The 16712-nt window shown below is 44.3% G+C and overlaps 3 protein-coding genes across 3 annotated transcripts; 2 read left to right on the top strand and 1 right to left on the bottom strand.

Annotated features, from left to right (window-relative positions):
- Positions 1-1771: 1771 nt before the first annotated feature.
- PCYB_091670 (asparagine-rich antigen) lies at positions 1772-6944 on the top strand (the record flags this gene model as incomplete). Its single annotated transcript, XM_004222280.1, has 3 exons — positions 1772-2075; positions 2281-2388; positions 2689-6944. 3 exons carry the CDS (start codon positions 1772-1774, stop codon positions 6942-6944), a joined length of 4668 nt encoding a protein of 1555 aa, XP_004222328.1.
- Positions 6945-10855: 3911 nt separating this feature from the next.
- PCYB_091680 (vacuolar sorting protein 35) lies at positions 10856-14337 on the top strand (the record flags this gene model as incomplete). Its single annotated transcript, XM_004222281.1, has 2 exons — positions 10856-10963; positions 11116-14337. 2 exons carry the CDS (start codon positions 10856-10858, stop codon positions 14335-14337), a joined length of 3330 nt encoding a protein of 1109 aa, XP_004222329.1.
- Positions 14338-14782: 445 nt separating this feature from the next.
- On the bottom strand, positions 14783-16701 carry PCYB_091690 (50S ribosomal protein L11; the record flags this gene model as incomplete). Its single annotated transcript, XM_004222282.1, has 6 exons — positions 16371-16701; positions 16054-16187; positions 15821-15920; positions 15426-15546; positions 15134-15215; positions 14783-14928 (listed from the first exon to the last, which is right to left on the bottom strand). Exons 2-6 carry the CDS (start codon positions 16139-16141, stop codon positions 14783-14785), a joined length of 537 nt encoding a protein of 178 aa, XP_004222330.1. The 5' UTR covers positions 16142-16187; positions 16371-16701.
- Between the last annotated feature and the right edge of the window lie 11 nt (positions 16702-16712).

The raw sequence follows: 16712 nt of genomic DNA on the forward strand, positions 1-16712 counted from the left end.
TAAAAAAAAAAAAAAACGTACGAGCATTACACCACCATTTTTTTTTTTATCACACGCCATCGCGCATACACCCGCGTAATACACAAACAGTGTTATGAAACAAGCAATTATGTAGGGGAAAATAACACGATAAAAAAAAAAAAAAAAGTGGCAGAAAATTGCGTCCATTTTTTGCAGCTTTCAAATCGAAAATTGCAAATTTGTGTACAATTTTGCATGTATCAGTTGGATGCCCCGTCTGTACTTCGTTTCGTTTTATTTTCCATCACGTCGTTTTTCTATCTCCCCTTCTTGTGCAATTATATAGTGCGAGCGTTTAAGAAAACCAACCAGGTGAGCGACTTCATAAGTTTATAATAACCCTCGCAGTTTTACTCCACGCGACATTTACATAAGTACGAAGAAAGCTCTCTTCCCATTTCAAATATTCGCACAATTTGCCTGAACAAAAATATAAACAAAAGCGCTTCTCAAAAAAAATGGATGTTATAGCAAGAAAGACTCGTCAATTTTTACGATAAATCAGCTCAGGACACATTTTCGATTTTGAATTTTGAAGCGCCATTCGTGCCTTATCTTGTTCGTGAAATATTGTTTGTGACCATTTTGTTTGCGACCCCTTTGTTTGCTACCATTGTGCTCGTGCCGATTTGCTCGTGCCGATTTGCTCGTGCCGATTTGTGCGTGACCAATTGTCACTCGCGATCATCCACCTGTGAGCACCCACTTTGCGAGCCCCTGCTGAAGAGTCAAAGTTCCCTGCACGCACGAAGGAGCTTCGCCGCAACCGAAGGGCAAAAATTAAGCAAAAGGCAAAATAAAGGAGAAAACAAAGTTAACGCCAATTTTAAAAACAAATTAAAAGCATTAATTAGCGCTAACCAAATTAACGTCAAAGAAAAACACATAGCTTGAGAGCCCCAATTAAAAAAATTTCCAAAACACCAACACGCACACGCCACATACGCATCACCAAACGTGCATGTAAAAAATATACTCCCAGGCGTAAATCCAATTTGAGGGAAATTTACACGCTCGAAGCATTTGCACATCAGCATAAAACATACCGCGATTTTTTGGCCTTTTTGCCATACAGCGAAGAAAGCACATGGCCCCACTGCGCTTGTGTACCCCTTGAAAACTCATTTTTGAAAAGTGAACATTTTGAAATATATTTATGTATATATGTGGACAGTTGTCAAATACATGCCAACACGAACAGAACAAAAATTATTTAAGAGCATTTTAGACCAATTCAGTGATCATTTTTAAAGAAAAAAAAAAAAAAAAAAAAAACTTATTTAATTTTAATTAAAATATTAACACCTAAAGCAACACCCATATAGAAGGAAAAAAAAAATAAAGGAAAATTTTTTTTTTTTTTTTTTTTATTATGCATGGGTACATTGACGATATACATTTATGTAGAGAATTTCCACAAACGCGCACTTCTCACGAACGCATGCTCATAACTTGTGAATTTATTTTTGCCAAGTTTATAAATAGAAACACATACAAGCTCTTCACAGAATAATTTTTTTTTATCAAGTGTTTATCTTTTGAAAGGTGTCCAAAGGAGATTTCCACCGCGCAGCCATCAGAAGGGAAAACTGCTAAGCGCAAGGCGAATAACATCAAGAGGCCAAAAAAGGCACGTACGCAAATAAGCCAACGTAGTATCCAAGTAGCGAAGTAGTGACCTAGCTCATAGCGCCCAACCGAAGTGCCAGACAAACACGATAAAATGAGCACAGCTATGGAGGAAAGCAAAATGGAAATCGAGACGAATAAAGAAAATGAATGCGAGGGAAAGGCGATCGAAGGGTCGATCGAGGGAAATACCAACGGTGAAACTTGTGTCAACAGTGGTAACAATGAGAAGAGCAACGAAAATGGTGAAGGAGGCAAAAACGGTGAAGGAGGCAAAAACGGTGAAGGCGGCGAAAACGGTGAAGATGGCCAAAAAAGCGGCGACAACGAGAAGGCCAACGAAAACGAAAGCAAGGCCGAAAATGAGGAAAACAAAAGCAGCAATCGCTGGGCGGACATGTGCGAGGACTACGACGCTCCCTTAGGTAGGCACAACTCGCATACAGCGTGATTAGGGTGGCAGGGAAACAACCCCCGTGTGCATATGTTGTGTGCTTGTATGTACACACCACTTTGGTCGAGCCTTACCCCTATTCGCAACAAACCCGCGTGAAATTTTATAAAAATTTCACATAAAATATACGTGGAAGAGCCCATTTTATTCATACCCCTTTTTATCCCCCTTTGCAGTTGACACGTACAACGATGACAACGATATGAAGCACAGAACGACGGATAGCAATTTTAACGACATGAATAGCAGCATGAAGCAAAATTATTTCATGTCAAGCAAAAATGGTAATTTTGCATTACAACTGTGGATAATTGCGTGTGCATATTTTTTTTTTTCATGAAAGTGATTTTCTCGTTTTTTCCCCGTACGTACGTTCCATTTTGACGCGCACATGGCGCTGCTGTGTTGTTCACCATTTGGGGGGAATCCCTATATACACATTTGGAAAATTTAGAGAATGCTTTTTTGTCCAAGCTGTGAATATATTTTTTTTTTTTTTGCCTGACCTGTGCATTTTTTTTTTTTTTCCGCTGAATTGGCTACCTCACACCGCCGTTTTTCCTCCACTCTTTTCCCCCCTGTAGACATGAACAACTTCTCGCCGAGTTACGAAGTATACATCCGGAACTTACATCTGGAGATAACGAAGGAAGAAGTGTACAACTTATTCGAAGGGTACCGCATCAGGAGGGTGAACATTTTAAATAAAAAGGGCAAAACGGCAGCAGCGTATGTAGAGTTTGACAATGCGGAGGATATGAACAGGTCTCTGGAATTAAATGGAAGGATGATTTACTCGGGAAATAACACATTCGAGCAGGGAGCAATATCGGTCATAATTAATAAGGACAAAATGAAAAATTTCCACACCAATCAGAAGCAAAATAAGTATAAAAAAATTATCGGAAGGAATAACAACAGTTTTGCGAACTTGCGACAGGGAAATAACAATATGAGTAACTTGATGAGCAATTACAACGCAGGAGGGAATAACAACATGAATAGCGGCAACCTTAGCAGCGGCAACCTCAGTAGCGGTAACATGAACAGTAGTAACAATAGCCCCTTCGGAATGAATAATAATATGTACTACAATGACAGCAACAAAAATTTGAAGATGGATATGAAGGGCAACCCGATGAATAGCAGTAACAACATGAACACAAGTTTTAATAACTACACACACATGAAGTTAAATTATATGAACAATAGTAACAGCACTGGTGGAGGTGCCATGCACATGAACCAAGGAAGCAACAATAATAGCCACATGGTAAATGACAAAATTAATACTAGTGCTGCCTTTGCCTTTAAAAGTATGAACTACCCCAACAGTAGCAACAATCAAGGGGGAAAAAATATCAACATGAACAGTGAAGGCAATGCCAATACGTCTGCCTTACCAGAACAGAGGAAAAAGCTAGTCCTGAAGAAACGTTCCGTGCCCCTGGATCAAAAGGCGTATGTTATCAACCCAAATATCTTTGGAGAGGCCAAACCGGTTGATACCAACCCGGACAAAATTCTAGGTGATAACGTTACGAAGGAGAAAGAATCAAATGCTACTACGAATAACGCTGCTGGTGAAGAGGGGGATAAGAAAGTGGAAGGGCAGGAAGAAGACGACGCGCAGCAGAAGAGGTCCCTCGGGATGAACAATGAAAATAATGGGAACAACATGAACGACCCGAACAGTAGCAGCGGCGGAAATAAGAACGTGTTTAACTACAAAAAAAACATGAACGCAGGCAGAAATTTTAACAATAATAGCAACTTCCAAAGCAACAATAACGGCAGCGGTAACAATAACAACAGCGGTAACAATAACAACAGCGGTAACAATAACAACAGCGGTAACACTTCGGGGGGGAAGTACGCCAGCACCAAAAAGATTTTTATGATGAATAAGAATAACCCCAGTAACAACCCCAACAGTGGGATGAAGAAAAATTTGAACAGCTTTGATAATAACCAGAGCGGGGGCAAGAGCATAGGAAATAGTGGCTTGAATAGCCCGCGTAGCCCCAACGCAAATAACCTTGGAACGGACTCGAACAACATCACAGGTAACATCAAAAGGATGAACATGAGCAACAAAAACTACAAAAATGCAGACATGAATAATAGTGTTGTAAACTCTAGCCCATTCAGCAGCAATGTAAAGAACATGAACGGAGATGACAACAAGAAGGGGTTGAACTTGAGAGGAATGCATGGTCATCATAGTCCCTTCGAAAATAAAATGTTCGGAGGGGCAAACGCAGATGAGCATGGGACAGCAAATAATGCATTTGGGGGAGGTAACCTCTCTGGGAACGACTCGAAGGACATGTTTGCGAATTTTCGAAGTGGGAACTTAAAAATGGAGAAAAAAGCTAAGGACTCACCGTTTTCCAGCGGGAAGCAGAAGGAACTAAATATCCTCAAGAAAGACGATAAGCAGAATATCAAAAATATCATTATGAAGAATGTGAAGCGGGAGGACGGAGGGAATACCAACTACTTGGGGAACAACAACAGTGGCGATGTTGGCGGGGTTAGCGGCGGGGGGAGTGGCGGAGGCTACAAACACAAGAGCGGAAACAGCCCCCTCTTTCGTAACAACGATTCAGGGGGACTTAACTTCAGGACAAACAAAACTGGCGGATCCACTGGTGCGTCCAAAATGAACTCAGAAAATGATGGAGGCAAGGACAGCATGATGAATTATAAAAAAATTAATGATGCCAATTTTAAGAAAGGCGAAGAGCCATTTGAGAATTTAAACCGAGGCCCCAACAGAAATATCAACAGGAATAACAGCTCCTATGGAAATGTCAATGCATCTCAAGGAGCGAGCGCAGGGGCAACTGCCAGTAACAGCCGAACTGGGGGAACCACCACCACCGGAGGAGGAGCGGGAGCAGATAGCTACAACACAGCAGGGGGGGACAACTCCTACAGTTACAACATTGAAAATCTGTATGACAGTTCGTTGAAGTATGTGAAAAATGCCAATAACTCAAGTAAGGCAAAAAAGATCACTGCTGTGAAAACGGTGAAGGTTATCGCGACGGAGAAGAAGAACGATGATGATACTGACTCAGAGGAGCTGAGAGACAAGAGTGGAAAGGACGACCCAAACAATGACGGAGCGGGGGATGATCACAACGCAGGCACCGGTGGTACTGGCGGTAATAACAACAGCAGTAGCGGTGGTCATGGTAAAGGATTTGATAAAAGCGGGAGGGAAGACAAAAATAATGACGATAAGAAGCTAGGGAACAATTACGACGACTCGGCCAGAAGTAATGATAACTACACGTACGAATCGGATAGCTCCGAAAATTGCAAAGATATCACCACGACGAATTTGAAGTCCACTCTGCTACATACCAAGACGAAAAAGAGAGTTAAAAAGAAACCAATCGAAGAAGGCGAACAGAATAGCGGAAATAACCCTAATGACGAGAATGCACAGAATGGCCAAGGAGGAACAACAGGAAACAGCAAGGCACAGAAAATCGATATTTTGATGAAGCCCAATTTGAAGAAGGGGGAAAATATTTGGGAAGCGAGAACCCACTTGCTGGTGGAGCAGAAGGAGAACAGCCTGAAAAATGACAAAGGGTCACACGACGGCTCCAGGAGGAGTCGCTCCCCCTCGAATAAGGTCAGTCGTGGCAGCAGTCACCGCAGGGATGGAAGCAAGCGAAGGGACAGTAGCAGCAGGAGGAGGGATGACAGCAGGAGGAGGGACGACAGCAGGAGGGACGACAACAGGAGGGACAGGTACGGACGCAGGTATGAGAGAAGAGAAGACCGCCGGGATGACTACCGAGACGATCGACGGGATGATTACCGAGACGATCGCCGAGACGTCCGCCGAGACGACCGCCGAGATGATCGCCGAGACGACCGCCGAGATGACCGACGAGATGATCGCCGAGACGACCGCCGAGATGACCGACGAGACGACCGCCGAGACGACCGCCGAGATGACCACCGAAAGGAAGACCGGAAGGAAGACCGAAAAGACAGCATCAGCAGCAGCGGAGAAAAAAGGGAAGATGATAAAAAGGAGGAAGAAAAGGAGGAAGAAGACTCCTATGACTACAGAAAGCAAAACCGGAGTTATGACAAGTATAGCAGTCGAGGCAACTACTATGAAAGAAAGCGAAACGGTAAGTATGGCGCTCCCGATAAAAAAGGGTACGACATTAAGAGCTACGGCTCGGACGACAAGAGGAGGCACGGCGACTCGTATGATAGAAGCAGCTACAAGGATGGTTACGATAGGGGCAGCTACAAGGACGGCTACGACAGGGGCAGCTACAAGGACGGCTACGAAAAGGGAAATTACAAAGACGGCTACGACAGGGGTAGCTACGACCGGGGCAGCTACGACAGAGGCAGCTATGACAGAGGCAGCTATGATAGAGGGAGTTACCGAAATTCTCACGACCGCATAAGCTACAAAGATGGTTACGACCGAAGCAGCAACTACGTCGAGTATGACAAAATGGATAACAAATATTATTCAAATAATTACAACTCCATGAGACATAAAAACTACAAGCACCAGCACAATCCCCATGGGAAAATGAATAACTATAATTACCAAAACAACTACAAGTCAGGTCATTATTATAAGTACCCAGCGAAGGGAGGACCAGGGACCTACTACAGCAATAGCAAAACTGTTAGCAAGGCTAGTGAGAAAGAGAAAACGGAGACCAAGGCAGATAACATACAGGCCATCCCAAAGAAGGCTATCGTCACCACTGTTAAGACCAACAATGTTTCGATAAAGAAGAACCGTTACGAGTGTTTGGATGATGGTGACGAGAGCGACAAGTGAGAGGACGCGTGGCAATGAATGAGGAGTGCGCAATGTATGTATGTATGTATGTATATATACATATATTTATGCGCTTATGTCATTCAAAACCGTGTGTAGAATGGTAACGACCAAGTTGTTTTACCCCCCCCCCCTTACATGTGTGATCGCATGTACTAGTGTTTTAATGGCACAGCTCACACGTGTGGGGTGCCGCTTAATTCAAACCCATTTCGAACGACAAGCAAAAAGGAGAGACCCACTAATTCGTCCACTCACCGAACTATATCTCCTTATCTATCTACACGCAACCGAGGGGGGAAAGGATTACCATTACCCCCTTTTTAATATATAACCTATTCATGTAGTATGTGTTCCTCCCCCAAACAGTTACTAATTTAATAACTTCCCATTATTGTATGCATGTTTATTTTTATTAATGCCAAATGACTGACACGCATAATAGTTGCTTCTCCAGCTGTTTCGCCATCTGCATTTCGATCAGCACTTCGATCTGCACTTCGATCTGCACTTCGATCTGCACTTCGATCAGCACTTCGATCTGTATTTCGATCTGCATTTCGATCAGCACTTCGATCTCCTTTTCCATCTGCATTTCCATCTCCACCCTGAACAACAACACCAAGAACCCCTTATGGGCTTTTTTTATTCTTTAATTAACCCATTCTTTGGTTAATCTTAAAGCAGGTTCAAGCTGTTACGCCGTATGCCTACACTAGAGTTAATTTAATTGGCTGCGGCGGAGGAGGGCACGCACGTGTATGACGTGCATGACGTGCATGCCATGTGTGCATTTATGTACACATACGGGTTTATACACCCCTGCGCCAGCGTGTGTTTAGCAGAGGTGATGTAGGAAAGAAGAAAGAAAAAAAAAAAATCATTTTTTTTCTTTTAAAAATGTTGGACTGCACAGAAGTGACCCCTCCCCCCAGTGGGCCACCCGTTTCGGGTCATTCGCGCAGTTGGCCAACTGATGATTTAAGGTTTACGTGGTTTGCACGGTTTGCACGGTTTGCACGGTTTGCGAGGCTTATATTGTTTGTGTGTTTTACGCGGTATACATGGCTCACACTGTAGTTTTCTTTATTTCTCGCCGTCGATTGCTTGTTGCACTACGTGCAGGCGTTCCCACCGAGCGTACTGACAGACCGTACCCACGTACAGACCGACCGTACCCACATGCAGGCACAGGTGTATAATATTCCTCCGCCCATTCCCCCCCCTGCACGTCACATTTTTTTAAATGCGGCACGTTAATCTTCTCGCACGTAATTTTATGTCACACTACTGTGCATACCTCCCTACAGTTTAAGATACACACGGTCAGTCCATTCCCCTTTCCTTTTTTTTTTTTAATTCATCATTTATCCATGTAGTTATATTTTGAAGCATGGATCATTGCCCCCTCGCCATTTAAGCAGTCATTTAAGCAGCCATTTAAGCAGCCGTTTAAGCAACCATTTAAGCAGCCATTTTATACAATTCTCCCTTTTTTTTTTCCTTTTTTCAAGTTGTTCATACCCATGTGATATTTTGCCCGTAAGCGAAAAATTATAACAAAACGAAAAAAGGCGAAATATGCCAAAGTGAAAATAAAAATTAAAATATGTAAAAGGAAAGGAAAAGGACAGGAAAAAGTAAAAGGAAAAGTAAAAGTAAAAGGAAAAACCACGTAAGACAAATGGGGAAATTCCCCAAATAGCCAAACTCAGCAGCTCAGCAGCATCACCTGTGCAGGCAAAGCCCCATTACGCACGCCAACTGGGTCCACGCTGGATTCATTAATTCCCTGTCGGGCCATGTCCCAACTGGCGGCCTACACAAACGGGGGAAAAAACAACATCCTCCTATTTCCACGTACCCCCAAGGTGGCGAACAGAATTGCATGAACAAATGTTGGCACGGATTGGCTGTAATTAAATGCGCTTTCTCCATATGGCAATGCCATAAAGGGCAGGAAGAAAAAAAAAATGTTTCGCCCTTTTAGCTACACCTGCGCGTGGAAGTCACGCACCTGATCGTGTCATTCGTCAAAAGCCGCAACAGTTGCTCTCCCCCACGTTGGAAAAGGAAAATAACCGTTTAAGAGGGGATGGGGGTTCTTTTATCTCTCCAAGGGGAAATCACATATGACGCTAAACGGGTGACATACGTATATGCACAGTCGTAAAGCCAAAACACATGGTACAAAACGACCACTAATGTTGCTGCTCGTGGGCCTGTCTGACCAACGCACAATTGTGCTCTTTATTTTTAAATACCAATCATGCAAAAAATGGACCTATTAAAAAAAGGGAATGACGTTTAATATATCCCTGTCTGTCACGAGGCCGCCAATTTGTACAAGCGCGCAAGGCCCCAACTGTTTAAAGCCACAGCGGGGGCGACAAGCCAAAAGAAAAAAAAAAAAAAAAACTTTGCACAACGAAATGCTATACATACCAATTTTAAAAAAGCACAAAACGTGCCACATAGTGTTAAGCTCCTTTTACATAAACGCATGTGGCTTTCCAGGAGCTTTCAATTCTCAGAATTGCAAAGGCAATTTCGATTAAATGGCGCTTCGCAAAAATACCGCCTCGAACTGTGAGAACATATACCTTGCGCGCGATGAATGCGCACGTGCAACTCAAAAGTACCTCCGCGTGAATGCAACTCTACCGAGATGACCACCGGCCTCTCCCAAGTGACGATTTCCGTCCACTCGGTTAGCCTAGCCTCTGCGCACATCGTCATGTGAAAAAGCGAGTCGCAAGAGTTGCGGGTATATACACACGGCGACGCGGATCGTTTTGCTTTGATGCTCATTCGGGGGATCGCCCGCGAGGTCACAGTGTGACGATTTGTATTCCCATTAATGCATCAATTTGTATGTCAGTTCTCACCTTTTTTTCCCCCCCTTTTTCCCCTTTTTTCATTCCATTTATTAACAACTTCTACCTTGTGCAAGTCGCCCCTTGCAAAGTTCCCAGCTAGGAACGCCCATCCGCACGCCGACTTAGCCAAATCAGCAATTCACGCGCTTAAATCCTGCGCGTGTAGCTATCATAGCCTTCTTGTTATTCTGTGCGAACGTCCTAGCGGGCAGGAAGGGACACCCTTCCATGGCATTCATATTCATATGTGGGTGGATATCTCACTCATCTCAGTTATTTTCTAACGTTACTTTCTTCCGCCTTTTTGCACTTCCACATGTGTGCCCACGAGCGTAGTGACCTCCTCCCCATTCTCTTTTTATACGAGTGCTCCTTTTTGTGACAACGTAAAGGTGCGCTTTTTACCCACTTGGCGAGCGAATTTGCCTTCTTTTGATTGGAGTCCCCCCCCCAAAGGGAACTTCTTTTTTTTTTTTGCGTTTGTTTGTAACTGCCACATATGATATAAACAGTCCGTCCTGTTAGAGCCTCTTTTCCATTGTGGTTGTCCATGCGATATGCACCCCGTTGAGTAATTTCGCTCATCAACCCCCCATTCGCCGCTGCATTCGTAAGGCAACGGGGCCTCGCGCCAAATCGTAAAAAAAAAAAAAAAAAAAAAAATGTACTCCTCGCATGCGTACTTGCAGCTTAAAATGAAACAATACTGAACGAAGGGGAAAAAACAGCATATATGTATGTGTGTATATGAACATAATTATATATATGTAATTATATATATATGTATATGTACGATGCGAAGGGCGCTCCCTGCACACACACACACTTGCAAACGCTCACGCACCCGTCGGTAGCTGCCCCGCTCGTGTAAATGCCCCCCACGTGTTCATACGTTCACTTGATGAGTCACTGCCGGGGGAGCATACCAACCGTACGAGAATCACCGTTTAGCTTTCGCGCGGAGATAACGTTTTGCCACGCCGAGAGATTGTGCGTTTTTCTCCCCCGCGCATCCAACGAAGAACGATCACCATGAACAGCTATAGGGACCTAGCGAACACCACCGTGGATCAGAAGAAATTTTTGGACGAATGCATTTTCATCGTCAAGGAGCAGAGCTTTTACATGAAGCAGGCACTGGTAGGGTTGCGTGGGAAAGGGGAAAGATGGCCGGACATATCCCCAGTTTGGGAAATCTATCCGCGTCGTCTCATCTCTGCGCACGCCGCTTCACCACACACACCGCTCCACCACACACGCCTCTCCACCACACACGCCGCTCCACCTCGCAGGAAAATGGATCCCTCCGGGACACGCTGAAGCACGCATCGAACATGCTATGCGAACTGAGGACGTCGCAGCTATCGCCCAAGTACTACTACGAACTGTACATGCTGATATTCAACGAACTGCAGCACCTGGACACGTTCATAAATGACAAAAAAAAACATAAAAAAAGATTTATTGACATATACGAGAGTGTCCAACATGCAGGAAATATCATTCCCAGACTTTACCTACTAATTATTGTGGGAAGAAATTACATAAAGAACAAAGACATTAAGGCAAAGTATATCTTAAAAGATATGACGGAATTGTGTAAGGGTATTCAGCACCCACTGAGGGGGTTATTCTTACGATATTTTCTAATTCAAATGTGCAAAGACAGAATACCTGACACAGGAAGTGAGTACGAAGAAGCAGGTGGAGGTAACATAGATGATGCGTTTGAATTCCTTCTCTCAAACTTTAATGAAAGTATCAAATTGTGGAGTCGAATGAGTGATAAGGTAGTCAATAAATTAGCCCCAGGACAGGATGAACAAATTATACATAATAATCGAAATAAAATTTTAAGAGAAAAAATGGACGTAAAAATGCTTGTGGGATCCAATCTCGTTCGTATGTCCCAATTAGAAGGAATGACTAGGCAATATTATATTGAAAAATGTCTTCCCAAATTGTTACAAAATTTGGCCACGATTAACGACTCTCTTATTCAGCAGTACATCTTTGAATCCATTGTCCAAGTCTTTAGTGACGAATGTCATATATATACTTTGGACATTCTTTTAAATGCCATTTTGAAAATAAATAGTTCACTTGATTTTAAGGGTATCCTGATTACTTTATTGAAAAGATTGAGATCTTTTATTGAGTCGAATAAGTATGAAGTTCCAAAGGAGGTCGATATTTTTTCTCTCTTTTATGAGCACCTAGTTTTGTATGTGAATCGGACTTTAGATGCATATGAGGGAGGGAAAGGCACTTACAGTTTGGCGTTCCAACAGGAGGGGCAGAAGCTTCCCTCCAGGGACACTTCTGTGGAGCATTACAAGGGGGAGGAGCAGAGGAGGCGGGGCTCCCCGACGTGCGGCGCGACGACATGCGGCACGACAGCGACATGCGCCAATGTGGTCACCGCCAACGCCGCCAGCACCGCCAACGCCGCTAACACAGCCAACGCCGCCAACACAGCCAACGCCGCCAGCATCGGCAACGGCGCGCCAGCGATGGGGACGCACCAGATCAACGCGAACGACCTCGCGCCCAACTGCAAAATTGTCAAAAGTGCAGATGCGAAGAGCTACCCCGGGGAAGAGAAGCGAACGATGAACGAAGCTACTTATTATGGAGGCGCGACGCACCAGGGAAGCACCAACAAAGCGGCCAATTATGGAAAGATGCCTAGAGGTACCCACCGTCGTTACAGTAATGAAGAAAAGAACCAAAGAAACGATGATGATGATGAATCTGTGGAAAACGTAGTTAAAATGCTGCAAGTTCTTTATGAGTTCATTTTTCTATGCATACGTATATACGACGATGTAATTACAATCAGCAAGCTGTTTGAGCTTCCATACACCATAGCGGTAAATGTAAATCTCAACAATGACGTACTGTGCGAACAGATAATTAATATCATTGTGCTTCCCTTTAACTACTTGGGGCTGAGTGCTCTTAAGGGGAAGAATATGCAAGCACTGTTGGCCAGCGTAACATCTCAGAAACATAAAAAGAAACTCAGCCTGGACATTATTGACGCGATTATTGAGTGCAAGAATAAGGCTATCGTTTACCAGGACGTAGAGGAGATCCTCAATTATATTTCCCCCATTTTTAACGAAGATGTGAGGAGAAAAGCGGACTCCGCAGATGATGCACACCAACGAGATTGCCTCCAACGAGGAGAGGCGCACCAGGCGGACTTGTTCAACCTAGAAAACAGCACCATTACGTACGCGGCCAAAAAAATGTGCAAATTTTTTCACATCATAACGAATACGGATGATATTGACGGACGGTACAACATCTGCATGCTGTTTTATAAGCACATAGAAAATGGCCCCTACTTGGTGCACCTCCTGCCGACCATTGTATTCACCATGCTGGAGTTAGTAACGACCATCACGAACCTGGTCCCCAACTCGGGGAGGAAGAGCCAGTCGCAGCACGACCAGCCCTTCGAGAAAAGGGAGCACCATGATGAGGACCTCACAGATGAGCATACACATGATGAGCATACGCTTGATGAGCACACCCATGACGAGCATACCCATGACAAGCATAAGCATGATGAGCATACCCATGACGAACATAAGCATGATGAGCATACGCATGATGGCCTCCACTTGCTACGTGGCAGCCGCCGTGACAGCCGCCGTGACAGCACCACCCGAATGGACGGCTTCCCAGGGGGACACGCGGAGGAACCCTACATGGAGAACCCCTACATGGAGGACCCCTACTTGGAGGAAAAACTGAAGCAATACAATTTGTACGTAAAAAATATTTTAAAGTTTATTCACACGAATCTGCTCTGCGTGAGTAGCCAAATTCCGATGCTAGCACTGAAGCTTTTTCTGCACAGTGCCGTAGTGGTGAATAACTATGACCGCTTTGTCCAAGCTCATCACTTTTTATCCTTCGATAACTTGGAAGCCATCTGTTACGAATTCATAACACAGCCACTGATTATCTACGAGGAGGACATAAACATATCCTCACAACAGTATAGCTGTATCATTTGGATAGCAGGTATTTTGTGTTCCCATATTACTCTCCTGCAAAATGAGAATTACGAAAATATTGCACTCAAGTTAACACAGCATGCAAATAAGTTACTGAAAAAAAAGGATCAATGTTTGGGCATCCTGGCATGCTCTCATATTTATTGGGAAAACACCAAGTATAGAAATAGTACCAAGGTGTTGGAGTGTCTCCAGAAGTGCATTAAGAACGCAGAGATTGCCGTGCAGTCAAATAACGATAACGTAATTCTATTCCTTTTTTTGTTGCAAAAGTATGTCTACTACTACGAGGCAGAAAATATCGAAGTCACGGAGGACAGCGTGCATTACCTGCTGCATATTTGCCAGGAGGAGTACTCCAGGGAAGGCTGCGACGCCAGTTTTAAGCAGGAGTTCTTGCAGATCGTCAAGTACATACACGACAAGAAGAACAGTTCCAACGCGTTCGCCAAAATTGGCCTGGACGTCTCTCTTCTGCGCTAGGTGTGGCGGCGGTATAGCGGCGGTGTAGTGGCGGTATCTCAGCGGTGTTGCGGCCTCATCGCACCGTTCGTGACATACTATGCTCACTCATACATACCTCCTATGTGTTGATTTCTCCCCGTTCACATTTTTTTTTCTTTTTTTTTTGTTTTGTTGCACGCCGAATGGCCCAGCTCTGTAAAGATATATATAACACCGTAGTGTTCTTCAACTGTAATTGTTTATCTGCACGTCGCAACTTTACTTACCCCACCTTATTTGTGTAAAACGGGCTCTTCCTTGTTAAGATGCTACAACCACACATGTGTGCAGGTAGTATGTAAGCCTAGCGGGGTACTCTCCCTCATCCTTCAATTATCCGCCACAGATTTGCAACCTCGTAACAGCTTCTCACACGGAACTGCTGCATCTCTTTTCCTGGCCGAGTTGTACACACATAATTCGATCACTTTTTGGACCTCTTCTGGTGCTTGTTCCGAGTCCTTATTTCCTTTTTTATATTGTCCAGCTGGTTAACATCTACGAAGTACTTTTTCTTCCCCTCGTCGTCCAGTTCTCTGCACACCTTTATGCCCATGCTGTTGCACGTGCCTTGAAATGTATTGCAAAAGGGGGGGAGAAAAAAAAAAAAAAATGAATGAATGAATAAATAAATAAATAAATGAATGAAGCTTCCGAACACTGCCCATGAATGCTTTTTTTTTTATATTGTGGCGACACCATTTGTGGGTACATAAAAATAAGCGCATTTCACGCAACGCGCTTTGTGAATCTCTCCTCTTTTGTCTAGCCCTACCGATAATATACTTGCAAATACTTTTGAGGGTCAGATTTATCAAAGGAGGGTCCATCCGCTTGCATTTGGCTATGTGGAAAACCTGTTTTCAATTGGATTAAAAAAAAAAAAAGGAGAGTCCCATTAACCAACCATCTTTTACAACACATCTGACGCGGAATAAACTCCTACATGACGAAATGAATAAAAAGCCCCACCACATAGGCGTTGCTTTGGGGAGATCGACTGAACGATGCACGGTCTGCTAAACAGAACCACCTCCCGCTAACGAAACACAGGACAAGTGGCATACCTCCGCTAGCGTAATCGACCCGACAGTGTGGTGCTTCGCCGTGGGACTGAACATGGGCACTCTGGCGCATCGTCGGATAAACCAGACGACCGTTGGGGTTCTGAGGTAAAATCTGTACGTCCTACGGGATGGCAAGTACGCATACATGTATAATCCGTGTATAATCCGCGCATAATGCGCGCATAATGGCGCATCATCTGTGTAGCTTCCGTGTGGATATATTTCGTCGAGGCGCGAACTCCCTGAACGGTGTAAGTCCGTTCAGGAGAAGCTTCTCATCGTGTGCGTGTCATGGTAGGCACTTCCAACCCGCGCGCTGCAACATCACCACGTAGCTTAACACCCCCCCACTTGCGGCAATGCTCTTTGCAGGCAACTAGCCATTTTATTCAAACCTGTCATTCAGAGGTTCCAGAGTCACCTGAATCGGCACATTCTTCGAAATGTTTTTCGTTCTCTCGTTAAACTCTTTAAAAAAAGTCATCATATTTATTCCTGAAATTTTGTAAAATAGGAAATTTGACAGGCATATTAATGGGGGTACCTCTTTTGTGGCATGATGTCAAAGGGAGAGGACTCCCCTGTTTTCACTCTCTCCCCTCGCACATACACACTGCGCATGTTATACCTAGGGGTCCCAACGTTTGTCCAATGCTTGCGCTGGGCTTCGCAGAGCCAGACAAAACCACTAAATTGAACCTCCCTATTCGTGACATGGTTTACAGTGCAGTGGTTGGTTCGGAAGACCGGCGTTCCAGTTCCCTGTGAAATGGCATAAGCGTGAAGCAAATGATGTAAAAAGGGGAGTTGCCAGGAGGGGCACGTGACGGCAAAAAAAAACCGAGCACGCTAAATAAGAGGATCACACAAGTGGAATGACGGGAAAAAAAACTGGGCACGCTCAATTAGAGGATCACGCGAGTGGAAGCTTACACTATTGCGTACATGCGCTCTTCTTAACTCGTGCGATGCGCCTCTTATGCAGGCCCCCGCGTAGACTGCGAAAGTAGCACTTTGGCCATGCTGTGCAGCCCCATCCCTGCATTAGAGACCCCACCTGTAGGCCACTTGGAAACATTTCTACACTACATGGTCGGAAGGTACATTCATGCCTGCCTTCGGGGTGCGGCGAAAGGGTCTTTCCGTGCTGCTGTTCACGCTTATGCGTGGTTTCTCCTGTGACAGCACGAGGAAATGTAGCAGTATGCCAAGCGTAGCACGCAGCGAAGTACATAAAACGTGCTTTTCTTTCTTTCTTTCTTTCTTTCTTTCTTTCTTTTCTTTTTT

This window comes from Plasmodium cynomolgi, chromosome 9 (genome assembly GCF_000321355.1).
Source record: "Plasmodium cynomolgi strain B DNA, chromosome 9, whole genome shotgun sequence".
Classification (NCBI taxonomy): domain Eukaryota; phylum Apicomplexa; class Aconoidasida; order Haemosporida; family Plasmodiidae; genus Plasmodium; species Plasmodium cynomolgi.